The 16,037-nt window shown below is 41.7% G+C and overlaps 1 protein-coding gene across 1 annotated transcript in view; it reads left to right on the top strand.

The window, feature by feature from the left end:
- Positions 1–16,037, top strand: part of lrrk2 (leucine-rich repeat kinase 2) — a 152,884-nt gene that overhangs the window by 55,091 nt on the left and 81,756 nt on the right. The window contains exons 15-18 of the mRNA XM_072562122.1: positions 4,374–4,515; positions 6,914–7,053; positions 13,306–13,422; positions 13,527–13,697. Of these exons, the coding sequence (XP_072418223.1) occupies positions 4,374–4,515; positions 6,914–7,053; positions 13,306–13,422; positions 13,527–13,697 (570 nt within the window). The remainder of the gene's footprint in view (positions 1–4,373; positions 4,516–6,913; positions 7,054–13,305; positions 13,423–13,526; positions 13,698–16,037) is intronic.

The following is a 16,037-nucleotide window of genomic DNA, read 5'->3' as shown; positions in this document are numbered from 1 at the left end:
CACATGCTCTCTATCTCTCACACACTCTCTCACACACTCTCTCACACACTCTCTCACACACTCTCTCACACACTCTCTCACACACTCTCTCACACACTCTCTCACACACTCTCTCACACACTCTCTCACACACTCTCTCACACACTCTCTCTCACTCTCTCTCTCACTCTCTCTCTCACTCTCTCTCTCACTCTCTCTCTCACTCTCTCTCTCACTCTCTCTCTCACTCTCTCTCTCACTCTCTCACAATCTCACTCTCACACTCTCCCTCTCAGACGCTCTCACACTCTCTCTCTCTCTCTCTCTCTCTCTCTCTCTCACGCTCTCTCTCACACACTCTCTCTCACACGCTCGCTCTCTCTTTCACGCTCTCTCTCATGCTCTCTCTCTCTCTCTCTCACACGCAATCTCACACGCTCTCACACGCTCACACACACTCTCGTACACTCTCTCACACACTCTCTCTCTCTGTCACACACTCTCTCTCTCACACACTCTCTCACACACACACACTCTCACACATTCTCTCTCTCACACATACACTCTCTCTCTCTCTCTGTCACACACTCTCTATGTCACACACTCTTTCTCTCTCACACTCTCTCTCTCATACACTATCACACACTCTCTCTCGCACACTCTCTCTCACACACTCTCTCTCTGTCTCTCACACACTATCACACTCTCTCTCTCTCTCTCACTCTCTCTCTCACTCTCTCTCTCACTCTCTCTCTCACTCTCTCTCTCACTCTCTCTCGCACACACTCTCTCACAATCTCACTCTCACACTCTCCCTCTCAGACGCTCTCAGACGCTCTCACTCTCTCTCTCTCTCTCTCTCTCTCTCACTCTCTCACTCTCACGCTCTCTCTCACACACTCTCTCTCACACGCTCGCTCTCTCTTTCACGCTCTCTCTCATGCTCTCTCTCTCTCTCACATGGGCTCTCACACGCTCTCTCACACGCTCACACACACTCTCGTACACTCTCTCACACTTTCTCTCACACACTCTCTCTGTCACCCACTCTCTCTCTCACACACTCTCTCACACACTCTCTCTCTCACACACACTCTCACAATCTCACTCTCACACTCTCCCTCTCACACGCTCTCACACTCTCTCTCTCACATGCTCTCTCTCACACACACTCTCACAATCTCACTCTCACACACTCTCACACTGTCTCTCACGCTCTCTCTCACGCACTCTCTCACACTCTCTCTCACACTCTCTCTCACACACTCTCTCACACACTCTCTCACACACTCTCTCACACACTCTCGCACACACTCTCGCACACACTCTCGCACACACTCTCGCTCACACACTCTCGCTCACACACTCTCGCTCACACACTCTCGCTCACACACTCTCTCTCACACACTCTCTCTCACACACTCTCTCTCACACACTCTCTCTCACACTCTCTCTCTCACACTCTCTCTCTCACACTCTCTCTCTCACACTCTCTCTCTCACACTCTCTCTCTCACACACTCTCTCTCACACACTCTCTCTCACACACACTCTCACTCTCTCCCCCCTCCCCCTCTCACACTCACTCACATTCACACTCACACGCTCTCACTCCCTCTCGCACACACTGACACTCACTCAAACTCGCACTCACTCACTCTCACACTCACTCGCCCACTTTCACACTCCCTCAGATTCTCCCTCATGCACATGCTGTCTCTCAGACACGCGCACTTCCACCTCCTGATTCACACCCACGCATAAACCCTCTCATAGGTTTATACTCCGTCATACTCACGTACACTTTCTACCATGCATGCACATATGCACACACACTGTCCCATGCACTCAGATGCATGCTCTTGCTCTCTCTCTCTCTGTCTCTTGCTCTCGTGCTCTCTCGCTCTTGCTCTTGCACTCTCTGTCATTCTCATTATCTCTGATGTTCGCAATCTCATGTTCGCATTCGCTCTTTCCCTCACTCACTCTCGCACCGTCTCTTGCACTCTCTCTCTTGCTTGCTCTCTCTGCCTCACGCTCGCTGTCTCTCTTGCGCTCTCAGTCTCTCTCTCTAACACATGCACGCACACACATATATAAGTCTATGAGGTGAATTTCCATTTGCAGAATTGTAATTGCAGGTACATTCTATTTTGTTCAAGAAGTGCACAATCTGCAGGCGGCCAATGCAGGCAATCAATCCATGTAACATTTATAAGTTCCTACTTTGGAAATAGAACCAGTCTGACTCAAGATTGGGGTACAGACAGACACTAACCTCACACCTTTAATGCATTATCTGAACTGAGATGTCACCTTTCTCTAAATAAAACTTTGTTATCTTGAGAATGTGACTTGAACTGAGATCTGCAACCCATTCTAAAAGATGAAAGACTTGACACAATATTATTGAACAAGCCTAGATTGCTATCAGTTGCATGACACTGTGATCTTCTGCTATAAATTCTGTGTCTTATGATCCTGCTCCACAGCTACCCGATGAAGGAACAGTGCTCTAAAAGTAGTACTTTCAAATAAACCTGTTGGGCTATAATCTGGTGTTGTGTGATTTTTAACTTTGAACAAATGAGGAAGCCTTTTATTGGATACAGCATTTATAATTTTCTAAGTCTTAAGTTGGTAAGATATTTAATTTGAAGGCTGCTTATTAGCAGCACTAATTTGAATATTTTATTGTATCATTATGGTGATAATCTTCCAAGAATCCTAAGATTCTGGAAAAGTCCCAGAGGATTGGAAAATTGCCAATATAACACCTTCATTTAAAAAGGGAAAGAGACAAAGAACAGGTAACTTTGACCACTTAGTTCATTGTCTGTTCTAGGGAAAATATTCGAACCTATTTTAATAAATGGGGTAATAGAGCATTTAGAAATAATTAATATGATCCAGTAGAGCCAGCATGGCTTCTCTGTGGGGGAATTATACCTAGCAAGTTTATTAGAATTCTTTGGGGAGGTAACAAGCCTGACAGACAGAGAAGCAGTGGATCTAGTGTGGTTGGATCTTTCAGAAAGCGTTGATAGGATATCATGCACTAGACTACCTAATAAGACAAGGTCCCATTCTATTGGGGATATTACATTATTATGGACAGAGGATTGTCTAACAGAACACAGAATTAGACTCATGGGTGTGTTTTCAGTATGGCAATCTCTAATTAGTGGAGTGCCACAGGGGTCAGTGCTGGGGCCACTAGTATTTACAACATGTATTAATAACATCAATGAGGAAAGTGAATGGAATATAACCAAGTTTGCAGATAACACAAAAATGGATGAAAAGACAGATATTGAGGATGACCGATTCAGCAGACGGATAAAGGTCGATCAAGTAGGTGGACAGAATCTTGGCAGATGGAATGTAATGCAAGAAATCAAGAGTTCATGCACTTGAGCAGGAAGAGTAGAGGAACTGAACATTATTTAAATGGAGAAAGACTGCAGAAAGCTATGGAACAGACGGATTTGGGAAACTTTGTGTAGTAATCACAAATATCTAGTATGCAAGTTCAGTGGGTGACAAGAAGGCAAATGGAAATGTTGGCTTTTATTTCAAAGGAAATGGAGTATAAAATTAAGGAAGTTTTGCCAAATCTATACAAGGTACTAATCAGACCACAACTGAGGTACAGTGAACATTTTACATCCTCTTGTCTAAGGAAAGATGTCCTGACTTTGCAGATAGTCCAGAGAAGGTTTATAGAGCTGATGCCAAGTATTGAGGGACTGTACCCATTGGAATTTAGAAGATTGAGAAGCGACCTTATTGAAAATACAAGATTCTTAGGAGACTAAACAGGGTAGGAGCAGACAAGTTTCTTCTCTTGTGGAAAAGTGTAGGACCAGGGGAATAATCTTAAAATAAGGACTCACACATCTTAAACAGAGGAGGAATTACTTCCCTTCAACGGTAGTGAATCTGTAAAACTCTTTACTAAAGAGAGCTGGCGAGGCTTGATCATTCAGTATATTCAGTTCTTGTTTCTCCACTATTCACAAAATCTGGCCCGAAATGTTTTATAATATTGGTGGTTAATAATGAAACATTATTACTTAGTGGTTTGACTGGAGTTAGGGACTGGAAGGGAGATTTAAAAAGTGATCAGAGCTAGCGCGCGCAGTTGCAGGTGGATACAAGATGTAGAAATGGTGGTCTGAAATCTTTGCGTGTGTTCCTGAACTGAGAGAGATGGTAATATATGTGTGGCCACTTAAACAATAGCTGTTTTTGTTTTAGATGTGTGCGGTATTAGAATAAAATTAATACAAAACTACTTTGTGGCAGATTTGTGTTGAATACTAGTTTCATTCATGCAACTCTTTCATGCTTAGATATTTTGATGCCAATCATTGTTATTGTACTTATTTCCAGTATATTGAAAATCCAGCTATCCAACAATGTGGCCTCCAATTATTGTGCACTATTGCTGATTCTTCGGGTACATTAGAACTGATGAAAGAAGGAGCTTTAGACACTGTCATCCATACTTTACAAATGTACCCTTCCATGCAAGGTAGGATAAAGCAATGTCCTTATCAACCTTTTTCATAACCTTTTTAAAAATACTGCAAGATTTTGTTTTCATTAACATGTTGTGATAATTAAAAAAGTTTATTTTATCAGAAAAGAAAATTCGCATTGCCATAAACATATTGACACTTTCTTGGTAAATAGCGTTTTCATTCGTCTCAAGTGAAGCTGAGTAAGGAAGCTTGGGAGCTCTGTTTGACAGTCTCGTCCTTGCTCTTCCTCCTCAAGAAAAGGAGAGAAAGCAACAAGTGCTATTGTTCAATATGAGTTTGGATTTGCAGTGTAGGGCCAAGCCTGTAGTGGGGGAAAGATCTATTCTTTTCAACATACAGTTGACAATCTTCTCTGTATGTGAAATATATCATGGAAATGAACATTTTTGTTGTTAGCCTTCTACGATAGAGTAAAGCTCCTTATCGCCTGAGGATCACTGAGCATCCCAAACTTAGAATTTTCACAAGTTTGCATTTTTGCATTCTTTAGGTGTGATGATGGAGAGAAGTACAAGTGGAGTTGAAAAGGGTGGTGCTGGATAAACGCAGAATGTCAGGCAGCATTTGAGGAGCAGGAGTGTCAAAGTTTTGGGCATAAGCCCTTCATCAGCAATGTGGAGGGGAAAGGGTGATCAGAAATAAAGGGTGGGAATGGAGCTGGGGGGGAAGATGGATGGGAAGGCAATAGGTGAATGCAGATGGGGGTAATTGTGATTGGTTGGTTGGGGGGGAATGGAGCGGACAGGTAAGAAGGAAGATGGATAGGTAGGACAGGTCAAATGGGCAATGCCAGGTTAGAGGGTTTGATTTGCAATGAAGTGGAAGGAGAGGAGATTTGGAAACTAGTGAAGATGATGTTGATGCCATATGGTTGAAGGGTCCCATGGCGGAAGATGAGGTGTTCTTCCTGCATTTGGCGGGTGGCTTTGATTTGGCAGTGGAGGAGACCCAGGACTTGCATGTCATTGTGGGAGTTGGGTGGGGAGTTGAAATGGTCGGCCACAGAGTAACAGAGTTGTTTAGTGTGTGTTTCCTAGAGATATTCGCTGATATGCTGTGCGAGTTGGTGTGCTGTGTCACCGATGCTGCCTGACCTGCTGTGCTTTTCCAGCACCACGCTAATATTGACCGTTATTGGAAGAATGACTAATCAGAGTTCAGATAATCAGTGATTTGTGTAGATTTAATATTATAGTTACAAAAAAAGAGCTGTTTTGTTATTTGTTATAACATCGCAGTGACCTTAAACCTGACCTAAACCTTTATAACACAGAAAACCTGTAAAGATTGAACTTTACAGAGCGCTTTTCTTGATCTGTGGATGCTTCAATGAACTTCACTCTGAATGAATGAGTTTATTTTAACTGTAGCTGAAAATAAGTTGCTGGAAAAGCGCAGCAGGTCAGGCAGCATCCAAGGAACAGGAGAATCGACGTTTCGGGCATAAGCCCTTCTTCAGGAATCTATGCCCGAAACGTCGATTCTCCTGTTCCTTGGATGCTGCCTGACCTGCTGCGCTTTTCCAGCAACACATTTTCAGCTCTGATCTCCAGCATTCTGCAGTCCTCACATTCTCCTCGTTTATTTTAACTGTAGTCATTGTTAGACTGTCTGAAGTTGCAGCAGCTATGTACACACAGCAATCTCCTATGTACAGCAAGATGACGATATTTGTTAGCAAGAACAAAAAGAGAAACTATCATGCTCTTTTTTTTGACTACTACCAAGGGATCTCGCAACAATATGACCGTGGATCATTTTGCGGAGCATTCCTGAGGGAGGGCTGAATATACAGTCTTCTCTTTAGGCAAAATCTGAGCTAAAGTAGGAATTCTGTGCATCAGCTCATAGGATTACAGTACTTAACATGGCTCACAATTTATTTGTATTTGCTTTTGGGATGTGAGCAACACTAACAAAGCTATTTTAATTACTCATCCCTACTTGCCTTGATAAAGTGGTTGTGGGCCTTTCCCTTGAACTATGGCATTCCTTGAGCCATTGTTGCAAGACAGGCAATTCCATAACTTTACCTTGTGGAATGAGCATATGGCAAATAATACACGTACAGATCTGGGCATTGTATGACTTGGATGTGACAGTGTAACTATGATCATCCTGCTCTGAAACTTTATGGAGATTGTGAAGCTGAATGCTACTGTACAGAGGTGTTGGAGAAGAATGGTAAGTTAATGGTTCAACCATTCCAATATGATGTGCATTGATAACTGAAGACCGTTGATGTTGCTGTTGTCTGCATTTGTAGTTGCTCCAATATGCCAACAGAGTTGAATATAAGAAGTAACTATTGCATAATTTTTCATTTATGATTGTGACATTTCCCATACGAATGGACCATCTAATGTGTTTGTCCCTGTTTTGTTTCAGAAATTCAGTATCTGTGCCTGAAACTTGTGACGATACTTGTTCCAAAGAATTATTTAAGTCATACATTCTTGACTTTGGTGGCAAAGCTTTTATTAGAAACAGTACGCAGATATGCAGACAAACTAGAAGTGCAAATGCAGGTCAGTTGTTATTCAAGTGTAATTGCATAGAAGCTTAAAGAAAGATGAGTGTCACTTTTGGATTTTTAGATATGAATGCATGCTTTTTTGTTTGGGTGCTTACTTCAGGCATATTTCTAGTTTTGGTTAAAATTAAGTATGATGATGAAGGTGAGTTAATGGTTGATAGGTTAAGTTTTAATGGTCCAGCCTTCTGAGATACGGAAATGTACTTAGCACCCTTTGGAACTCCTGATGGGGACACACCTACTGTATTTGGGATTGAAAGTTGTGATGGGCTGACTGAAGCTGCTATCAAAACAGAGACTTATGACTGATTCCAGGTAAGTCTTACCTTACAAATGTTAAATTCAGTAACCTCAGAAATAACTCCATGATTAGTTAACATAACTGGGCTGAGCTTGAAACCTAACCTGATTAACTGCTGACCCAACTGCATCCCACTACTGACCCAAATCAACCATATCCACTGACTTGACCTGACTATACCTGATCTGAATCTGGTATAACTTTTGTGAAACGTCACTGTACCTGAACTAACCTGACCCTCATCCTCCCCCCAACTGACTACTGCTCCCTGACTTGACCACAACTGTCAGAATAATCCCCTTTGACCCAACTATCCCCTCGACCCAAATTGAACTGATTACCCTTGCTCTGATCTGACCCAACTACAGCAATTACGTGAATCCAAGTCTTCTATTCAGTTTCTGTGAAATAAAACAGTCTATGATCAATACTTGGCAATGCCTGAAAGAAAAGTTTCAAAGTATGCAAACGAAAGTTGAAAGAGGTGTGCAAATATTGGTGAAAACTGAGGATATTCAGTTTAAACGTTCAAGAGATGTGTTGTTCCTTCTGGATTATGCTGTCATTCACAGATACTGAGCAATGTAAGCTGTGTTTGGCGCTAAAACTGTGTTGAATCCACTTTTCGAAGTGAGCACAGCCGTTGAAGTGCTCATTGGAAACCTGATATTTACAATGGTATTCTATTTGCTTGTAATTCTGAATGTGATCTTGAATTCATCTCTGCTGTGTGTCTTTCTGCTGATTACAAATGAGCATAAGTTAATTTTTGAAAGGTTTTAACCTATTTTTATTTTGAAGTCAGATCTCTGCCAATAATAAAATACAAATGAGCAGAGAAAAGAAGTGCTAAATCTTTAAGAGACAGGTTGGGCCTCAACTGGAGTTTCTGTTCGACTCTTGAAGAATACCAATTTTGTAGACAGTGCATAAAGTGATACCAGGAATAAGGACCATCTATTATTTGGAAAAAGTGAAGTTGTTGTCCTCCTTAGAAGCAGAGAGGTTTAAGAGGAGATTTGATAGTGGTGTTTAAAATCATCAACAATTTTGTTAGAGTAAATAAGGAGAAACTGTTTGCAGTATCAAAATTATCAGGTGATAGGCAAAATAACTAAGTTGTGGCCTTTTCTTGAAAGGGTTATAGAAATCTATTCATTTGTGAATTTTTTCAAAGGAAATTGGACAAATATTTGAAAGGAAAACGTTTGTAGGGCTTTGGGGAAAGAGCAAGAAAGTGGGATTAATTGGCAATGGAGTTATGCAATAAATATTACCCGAATCATGTTTCAAGTTAATGAATAGCTGAGACTGTAGTGATTGTAACAAGATCAGCAAGTTGGACTTCATAGAAATATGACTTCCCTGATTTGGATTGTTAATCTGTTTAATCTGTCTGACAAATAAAGGGGGGGGAGTGTTAGAGATACTGCCATTCTGATAGCCAACTTTGAATGAGGCAGTACGAAAGACAAGGGTGGTTAATGTGTAAATAAAAGGTGAATTGGTGATGGGATACTGGCCTTTGGAGTTATTTAAGTGATGATGAGAGCGGGATATGATCATGAAGAAACTCACTGCCACAGTTGTCTTTGAGTAGGGATAAGCATTTCTTGCTTCATGCCTTTGTCATGGGGCGCAAGAACTCCAACAGGGCCATCCAGGGGTTTCCGAAATGAAGACTTTGGAGAGATGTTGGGTCTGGTAGTCAGGTGATGCAGACATAGCTGCATTAATGGGACATGCCCAGAGTGCCAACAAGGACAAAAACTACTGTCAGCAACTTCCCCACGCCCAGGAGAATGTTCAGGTAAAGCTTAGACTCGGCTGCACGTCAACTATGAGTTCAATGTTCTTAGTCATTGTAGATTCCCATTCAAAGTGGTTGGACATACATAGGGTCCATTCATCAAACAAGGGTATGATGGAGGAAAACTGTGTGCAACATTTTCAATACACAGACTCCTGGAAGTGTTGGTCACAGATAATGAGCCATCATTTACCAGCAGGGAATTTGGCTGTTTTCTAAAGTCGAATAGGATTCAACATATAAGGACAGCTCCATACCAACCATCCTCCAATGTCCTGGAAGAAAGAGCAGTACAAACATTGAAGGCTGACTTGAAGAAACAGCCTACAGCCTCACTAGATACCGAGCTGTCATGATTCTTAGTTGATAATAGGACCATTCCACAAGCAACTACAGGGATAGCACTGGCAGAGTTGCTAGTGGGTAGAAGATTCCACACAGGATAAAGTCTGGTCTTCCTGGACCTGGGGCAGGGCCTCAGGAATACCAGTGCCAGACATAAGACTCCATCAAATGAAACGCCGAGAGTCATAGAGTTATACATCATGGAAACAGACCCTTCGGTCCAGCTCATTCATGTGGACAAAATTTTTATTTCCCAACATTTGGCCCATATCCCTCTAAACACTTTCTATTCATGTACCAATCCAGAAGCCTTCTAAAGATAATTATACCAACCTCCACACTTCCTCTGGCAGCTCATTCCATACATGCACCACCCTCTGTGAAAATGTCCCTCACATCTCTTTTAAATCTTGCCTCTCTCACCTAACCCTGTGCCCTCTAGTTTTGGACTCCCCTACCCTGGGAAAAAGACCTTGGCTATTCACCTTGTCCATGCCTCTCATAATTTTATAAACCTCTATAAATCACCCCACAGTCTTCTCACCAGGGAAAAAAAGCACCAGCTTATTCCACCTCTCCCTATAGCTGAAGCCCTGTAACATTCTTATAAAACTTTTCTGTACCCTTTCAAGTTTCACAATGTCTTTCCTATTGCAGGGAAACTGTAATTGAATGCAGTATTGCAAACGTGGCCTCACCAATGTCCTGTACAATCAACTTTGTATTCAGTGCACTGACCAATGAAGGCAAGCATGCCAAATACCTTCTTCAGCACTCTGCCTACCTGCGACTCCGCTTTCGAGGAACTATGCATCTGCACCTCTAGGTCTCCTTGTTTGGCAACAATCCTCAGGGCTCCACCTAGGTCTCTACTGGAGAAGTTCTGCTCTGATTTGCCTTTCTAAAATGCAACACCTCACATTTATCTAAATTAAACTCCATCTCCCATTCCTCAGCCCATTGGCCCATCTGATCAAGACCCTGTTGTGCTCTGAGATAACCTTCTTCACTGTCCACTGCACCACCTATTTTAGTTTCAGCTGCAAATGTACGAACCATATCTCCCAAGAAAGTTTAATGCGGGAATGAAGTTTGGTGTAATAATCATGGAAATGACCCAATGTGAGTAAGAGGTATGGTCGACGCGATGTCCGGACCAGTGACGTAGCAAATTAAGGTAGTATAATAGTCCTAAATAAGCACGTGGAAGATATGAAAGCTGCAAATTTACAAATAGTGCAAGAGCAAAATATGCTCTGCTTCTTAGAACAATTAAAGAGGCGGCTGGAACCAGTCGGGATATAATGGAGGTAGCTGCCTTGACACCTTTGCTTCTGGAAGAAGTGAGTGAAATTCTACTGAGGTGCTTCTAGTATAAATGGCAAGCTCCCATGCGTACAAGCCATCTGTATTAGACACTGAGGCAGAGGAACTTGGCCCGGTGCTAAAAACACAACAGGAGGCTCTCTAAGAAAAAGGACCAGCCTACATTCTCAAAATCGGAGGATGAGATGTAGTGATTGTAGCAAGATCAGCCAGCTGGACCTAAGAGAATATGAGTTCCCTGATTGGTACTGTTAATCTAGTCAAATCAGGAAGATCTGGCTGACTGATTTTAAAAAAATGTTAACTGACCTTGAATGAGGCAGTACTAAAGTCAAGGACTATTCATGTGTAAATAAAGGGTGACCTGGTGTTAGGATATTGGCCTCTGTGCAGTTATTTCAGAGACCACACTTTTTGTTGAACAATCTGAAAATGCTTTGTCGTTTATACCTTTGTGTGTGCAATGCAAAAATGACAGATGGTTGTTTGATTAACACTGAAATGTTATAGAGTCATACAGCACAGAAATAGACCCTTTGGTCCAACCAGTCCCTGCTGACCATAATCCCAAACTAAACTAGTCCCACTTGCCTGTGCTTGGCCCATATCCCTCCAAACATTTCTTATTCATGTATTAATCTAAATGTCTTTTAAATGTTGTTACTGTACCTGCATCCCCCACTTCCTGTGACAGTTCTTTGCATGCATGAACACACTCAAGTTGCCTCTCATGAGTCTTTTAAAACTACTTCCTGTAGCCTTAAACATATGGCCCCTATTCTTGAAACCCCCCACCCTAGGGAAAAGACACCTGCCATTCATTTTATCTATACCCCTCATTATTTTATAAACTTCTATAAGTTCACTTCTCAACTTTTATGCTCCAGTGAAAAAGTCCCAGCCTACACAGCCTCTCCTTATAACACAAACCTTCTATGCTTGGCAGCATTCTGGTAAGTCTCTTCTAAACCCTCTTCAGCTTAATAATAGCCTTCCTGTAACAGGGTGACCAGACCTGGACACAGTACTCCAGAAGAGCCCTTACTATCATCTTTTTCTTCCTCAGTATAATACCCTCATTGCAATATTCAAAGGTCTGAGCAACGAAGGCAAGTGTGCTAAATGCCTTCTTAACCACCTTATCAAAATGATGCAAATGTCAAAGAATTATGTACCTGAACCCCTAGGTGTCCCTGTTCTATGACATGGCCCAATGCCCTACTTTTAATTGTAAAAGTCTTGTTTGTTTTTCCAAAATATAGTATCTCACATTTATTCAAATTAAACTCAGTTGCCACTCTTCAGCCGATTGAACCAATTGATCAAGATCTCTTAGATAACCTTCTTCACTGTCCACTATACCACCAATCTTGGTGATATCCATTAGCTTACTAACCATGCCTCCTATTTCTCATCTACATCATTTATAGAAATGAAAAGTAAGAGTGGACCCAGCACTAATCTCTGCTGGACACTGCTGGTCTCAGGTCTCTGAAAAATAGCCCTCTACCATCACTCTCTGTCTCATGTCATTAAGCCAATTTTGTGTTCATTTGGCAAGTTCACCCTGAATCCCATGTGATCTACCTTTACTAATTGGTCTACCATGCGGAACCTTATCGAAAGCTTTACTAAAATCCAAATAAACAATGTCTACCATTCTGCCCTCATCAGTTTTCTTGGTTACTTCCTCAAGCAGCTCAGTTGAATTTGAGACACACTATTTTCCACACACAAGACCATGCTGGCTATCACTTTTCATTCCTCACCTCTCCAAATGCATATAAACCTATATTCCAGAATCACCTTCCAACAACTTACCCACCACTGAATTCAGACTCTCAGGTTTATAGTTCCCAGGCTTCTCCCTACATCCGTTCATGAACAAAGGCACAGCATGAGCCACTTTCCAGTGATCACTGTAGGGGTCCTGCAACTCATCCCTAACCTCGCACAACATCGTGGATACACTATGTCAGGTCCTGAGATGTATCCATAATCTTTGTTTTCTAAGACTTTCAGCACTTCCTCTTCTGTCATGTGAACTGTTTTCAAAACATCAGTAGTTATTTTCCTGAGTTCTCTAGCCTCCATTTCTTTCTCCACAGTGAAATTATCTTGTGGCAAAACATTGCATGTTGCCTTAAAACTGTGCTCATGGTATTCAGCCATTAATACAACTTCAGAACATATAAAGATTTTTTGAAAGGTCAGGGAAGTTTGGTTAAACATGCTAACTCAGTTCTGGTCGTCACCTATGCTACTCACATATATATTAATCAAAATTGTGATTTTTCAACAAGTGCATTACTGCAGACACCTTAACAAGTGCAGTAAATGCTCAGAAATATCTCTGCCGAAGATTTCAAGACAACATAATTAAGACTAGATTTTTAAAATAATTTGACATACAGTTGAAATGTTTACTAAATTGTGATTTAACAACCATATTTCTTTTTTAGGGTTTCCAAGCAATCTTGATGTATTTTGAAACCATACCATCTGCTTTTGTAATTTTCTTCAAAGAGGGGATTGACAGATTTATTTTTCGTCAGATGGCAGAACACAAAAATAAGCAGGTTATATTACATTTCTTTCTCGCTTTCAAGAGAAAATTTTGAGAAGCTTTATTTTTGAGATGGTTTTAGCAATTATATTTACATTACTTCTTTGAAATGATTAGCTACAGAATCTCCTCTGCAAGTGCTTGTACAGGTTGGCCATTGATCGTGGAATAAGAAATCAGATGCTTGAGAATGCTTGCTCAGAAAATAATGTCGTAATGGCAGAATATTTAATCCTCTTGGCGGCTGATGTCAATCACAAGTCTAAAAATGAATCACTGATTTACCAGGTGAATATAATTTTGTTCAAATGTAACTCAATTCCATGACCAAGAATCGGCTTTTGGCAATTTCCAACATTGCCAGGAGTGTGATTGTGGCTTAAGTTCTGAAATACAGACATAAGTGGGAATTTGACTTCCTTCTCAAAATGGAAATTGTTTGTGCATAATTTTATCTCTTAAACAATGGATGAGTTTGAACTGAATGGGAAGTTAAAATGTTAAAAATTTGAGATCTAAATTAAATCTGCCTCAATTATTGACCATTTTGGGTTTAATGGTGATTAATCTCCTTTTGGTAGACAATTCCATGTTTGAAATCTCTTTAAGGAAGTTGGATACCTCTGGTTTAATGCCTTTGTTTCTATTTCTAACTTCTGATAGCTAGAATTCCCTGGGTTTTGGTGAACCTAACAGGAAACAAAGGTTTAGAAGTGTTAAAGTTTAGTGCCTGTATAGCATTGCCATGGGTCATAAGGGACAAAAGTCTTTTCTCCAGGTCCAACAAGGTACTGTGTAAACCTACCTTCAATCACTTGCCTCAATGTCGACCCTACTGCCTCATCCAATCAGTTTGCTGTTGCCAGTTGTCATTATTATGAAGGTCCAATCTAAAGCACCAACAGTGACACCAATCCAGATCTGATTTTGGGAATCTCCAAATTGTAAGAGTTAAACTTACAGCAAAAGTATTGTAAGAAAGCACTTTTCCACTAGTTCTTCACTGTCTACGGCAATCCTGGCTAACATAGGTGACCGTGGACTTCCAAACATTCCAATTCTAGCAACAGGAGATGACCTTGTGAAGGTCCTTGTTAAGCCACTCTTCAATATTAACTCTCTGCTTGCTTCATTGTCGTCCCCTTGTTTTTCATCCATTAGTACTTCTGATGGTAATCCAACTCTTCTGCATGGCTAGCATGTAATTTGATATCCTTTTGTTTTGATATTATATGGAAGTTCTCCTCTCTTGTTCTCTTATCACATTCAGTACTACTTCCTCAGTTCTTTGCTCTGTGCATTTTGCTGTTAGAATCGTATTTAAATGCCACATTTCTCAGTCAGTTTTCTTCTTACTTCCCAGTGCTTCAAGCTTCAGATCAGCAACTTATTACCAACTGGACCTAACAAGCTGAATCTTAAGACTTTTTATGGCTAATTTAAAGTAGTGTTGAGTCTTTTGGATGCTTTGTTGCCATGAAGCTTCGCAAGTTTTCTTGCCCTATCTTACCAAACTTGTTTCATTGATTATCTATTTCGCCCCTATGGCATCTCTCATTTGATTTTTATCCCATGTTACCATTCACCATTCCAAGGACAACACACCACTCTGTGGATATCTGACAAAAGATATTCCTTTTGCCCACACTATCTTTGGAGGCCAGACATTTGGCTTCTAACATCTTAGAATGTAGAACATAGAACATAGAAAATTACAATGCAGTACTGACCTTTCAGCCCTCAATGTTGCACTGGTCTGTGAAACCAATCTGAAGCCCATCTAACCTATACTATTCCATTATCATCCAAATGTTTATCCAATGACCATTTAAAATTCCCTGAAAGTTGGCGAGAGTCAAAAAACTGCAGATGCTGAAATCCAAAGTAGACAGGTGAGAGGCTGGAAGAACACAGGGGGCCAGACAGTATCAGGAGGTGGAGAAGTTGACATTTTGGGTATAATCCTTCTTCAGGACCTGAGCTGGGTGTGTGGGGAGCTGCAGATAAAGGGGGAGGCGGAGGCAGGGAGGTCAAGTAGGGTTAGGTGAAGACAGGTAGAGGGTACGACCTAGTTGGTCAATGAGAGGAATGAATCCGGTTGGTGGCAGGGATGGAGTGGGGCTGGAAAGGGAGTCGGGGAGGGGAAGGGACATTATTTGAAATTGGAGTACACAGTGTTGAGTCCTCCGGGCTGTAGGCTGCCTAGGCGGAAGATGAGGTGGTGTTCCTCCAATTTGCGGCGTGGTTTGTTGTGGCAATGGATGATCATGTTGGAAGGGGAGCGGTTGAGGAAATTGAAATGGGAGGTGACTGGGAGGTTCAGTCAATCCCTGCGAGCCCAGCTGGGATGCTCACTGAACCGTTCCCTAAGTTCTCCACAATTCGGTCTCCCTGATGCAGCGAAGACCATATCGGGAGCACCGGGTGCAGTAAAATAGTTTGGAAAAGAGCCAGATGAACCCCTCTCTCACCTGGATGGAGGTGAGGGTCATGGTGTACTGGCAGGTTTTGCATCTTTTCTGGTTACAGGGAAAGGTTCTGGGGGTGGGGCGGGTGGGGGGGGGGGGGAGGGGAGAGGGGAGAGGGGAGAGGGGGGAAGAAGGTCAGTGGAGAGAGTGGTGCAAACAC

This window comes from Chiloscyllium punctatum, chromosome 44, assembly GCF_047496795.1.
Source record: "Chiloscyllium punctatum isolate Juve2018m chromosome 44, sChiPun1.3, whole genome shotgun sequence".
Lineage (NCBI taxonomy): Eukaryota > Metazoa > Chordata > Chondrichthyes > Orectolobiformes > Hemiscylliidae > Chiloscyllium > Chiloscyllium punctatum.
The sequence above is the reverse complement of the archived record's forward strand: the minus strand, read 5'-3'. Positions and strand labels throughout refer to the sequence as shown.